This window comes from Theobroma umbraticum, unplaced genomic scaffold (genome assembly GCF_002168275.2).
Source record: "Theobroma umbraticum cultivar Fairchild unplaced genomic scaffold, ASM216827v3 scaffold_147.0, whole genome shotgun sequence".
In the NCBI taxonomy this organism is placed as follows: Eukaryota; Viridiplantae; Streptophyta; class Magnoliopsida; order Malvales; family Malvaceae; genus Theobroma; species Theobroma umbraticum.
In genome coordinates this window covers 869314-871770 of record NW_018397259.1, presented here as the reverse complement: position 1 = coordinate 871770, position 2457 = coordinate 869314, and the positions used below count along the sequence as shown (strand labels likewise).

The 2457-nt window shown below is 38.5% G+C and overlaps 1 protein-coding gene across 1 annotated transcript; it reads left to right on the top strand.

Moving 5' to 3' along the window:
• Positions 1-413: 413 nt before the first annotated feature.
• Positions 414-2110, top strand: LOC110414937 (glucan endo-1,3-beta-glucosidase, basic isoform-like). The gene is made up of 2 exons (XM_021426344.1): positions 414-573; positions 987-2110. Exons 1-2 carry the CDS (start codon positions 417-419, stop codon positions 1937-1939), a joined length of 1110 nt encoding a protein of 369 aa, XP_021282019.1. The 5' UTR covers positions 414-416; the 3' UTR covers positions 1940-2110.
• Positions 2111-2457: the final 347 nt, after the last annotated feature.

Genomic DNA, 2457 nt, shown 5'->3' with positions numbered 1-2457 from the left:
GAACAAAAAATCAGTGTCCATTTTGTGTATACTAGAATAGCTAAAATTTAATTTGTCAAAGGAATTACAGTATGAACTCATTTTAAAATGTAATTCGTGTAAGAGCAGCAATTGATTTCGTTAAAAATATTTTCCTTTGTTTTAATGTGAAAGCAGAGGCCGCAGCTACTCTAAATTAGAAGATTGATTACCGCACAATGGGACACCATTGCGTGTTCGCGGCCCAAGACTTTTCAGAGCTTTGTGAAGATAAGGTCCAGTTGAAGTTAGACAACCAGTTGGATGATGAAATTAGGCTGGCGTTTGTGGAAGATTTTCATTGCATGAAAAAATTTTCCATCGAGTAATTGACTTGGAAAATGCAAGTGGTGGAATAGGGAGCATATTCCTGTCTATATAAGGGCCGCTAAGAAGGGATGCTGGCAGTGGAGTGTCGGCCTCTCGATTTTTCTTTTCCTTTGTTTCCTCTCTCTAGAACCCCCATGGGTAAATCCAATTTAGCTGGCAGCTTTGGTTTTATGGCTTCGACAATGCTGCTCTTTGGCCTGCTAGTGGCTTCCCTACGCACCACAAGTAGTCTCCCTCTCTTTTTAAATACATATATATTAGTAAATATATAGAAGAAATAGGAAAGTGTGTATATATATGTGTATATGTGTGTGTATGTGTACGTGTGTCTAATATCTTCAAAAAATTATTAAAAGATAATCATATTTTTAAACTTTATGGCATCTAACCATTTTAATTTGAAAAGATAATTATCTTTTGTTTCATTAAAGATAGAGAAACTATTACGATAATTTTGATTGATTGAATAGAATAGAGCAGAAATTCGTGATAATAGAATATGATTGGAGTAGGATGGATTCTATAGTTGGTTTATGGGAAAGAATAGCTATTCTGGACATTTTCTTATTTTTGGTTGGCAAATAGAGTAATTTGGTTACGTAATTAACAATAGAAATCATTATTAATTATACATGCAGGTGCCCAAGTAGGTGTTTGTTATGGAATGCTTGGCAACAATTTACCCCCAAGGCCAGAAGTGATAGCTCTTTTCAACCAGAGGAACATCAGAAGAATGCGACTCTATGGTCCAGACCAACCTGCTCTCCAAGCTCTTAGAGGCTCCAACATTGAGCTGATGCTAGGCGTTCCCAATGATAAGCTTCAGGGTCTCGCTGCCAGCCCAGCCAATGCAAACGCCTGGGTCCAGGACAACGTTAGAAACTATGGTAACGTTAAATTCCGCTACATTGCTGTTGGAAATGAAGTCAAACCTTCAGATCCGGCTGCACAATTTGTAGTCCCTGCCATGCAAAACATTCGCAATGCAATTGTTGGAGCTGGCCTGGGGAACCAAATCAAAGTTTCCACAGCAATCGACACAGTGACCCTCGGAGAATCTTTCCCTCCATCAAAAGGGTCTTTTAGGCCTGATTACCGACCACTTCTCGATCCCATCATTCGCTTCCTGGTGAACAACCGAGCCCCATTACTTGTTAACTTGTACCCTTATTTTAGCTACGATGACAACTCGGATATCCGTCTGGACTATGCTCTTTTCACAGCACAAAATCCAGTAGTCTCGGATCCTCCCTTGCAATATCGTAACCTTTTTGATGCCATCTTGGATGCTGTTTACGCTGCCCTGGAGAAAGCTGGTGGGGGTTCTTTGGAGATTGTTGTATCGGAGAGTGGATGGCCTTCAGCGGGAGGTAGGAAACGAGGAGCAACAAATATTGATAATGCAAGAACTTATAACCAGAACTTGATCCAGCATGTGAAAGGAGGGACGCCAAAGAAGCCTGGAAAGCCTATAGAAACTTATATTTTTGCCATGTTTGATGAGAATAACAAACAGGGTGAAGAAATCGAAAGACACTGGGGACTCTTTCTACCAAATAAGCAGCCCAAATACCCAATCAACTTTAACTAAGGAGATGCTGAAAATCTTTAGGAGAAGGCTTTTCAGCCATGTTATTGTATTTTGCCAAATAAGAGCATAGCGCTTGTCCCTGCTAAAAGACGACAAAGAAAGAATCTACCTGTTATTGTGAGAAATTTTCGAAATAATAAAACTCGTGTGACTTATATGTGATGGTAAAAATTTACATCTTCTTCAAAGACATCGTTATTTACTACGAATTGTTTCTCCTGAAAAGAGATGTATTTAAATCAAGATAAAAAAACCAAAAAGAGACTCCGCATAGGGATATTTGTAGAACAGAGCAGGGGAAGCAAAAACAGAACAACTTTCATGTAATTAACTAAGCCCCGGAACTTAGTTGAGGAATTTTTACAAACACTGGATACACATATTGATTTATACATGGAAATCATTGCATTTGGTACACTAAAAACCACTAGCAAGTACTAAACACAAGTTCAATGTTCTCTACATTCAACTACAACGGAACTAGCAACAAAAATATTTAAATAGACATTCCATTTTAT

Bases quoted from the DNA above. Each gene is read 5' to 3' on its own strand.
- LOC110414937 (XM_021426344.1), top strand. From the start codon at position 417: ATGCTGGCAGTGGAGTGTCGGCCTCTCGATTTTTCTTTTCCTTTGTTT. The intron at 574-986 runs GTAGTCTCCCTC...TTATACATGCAG, and splicing joins GGCTTCCCTACGCACCACAA to GTGCCCAAGTAGGTGTTTGT.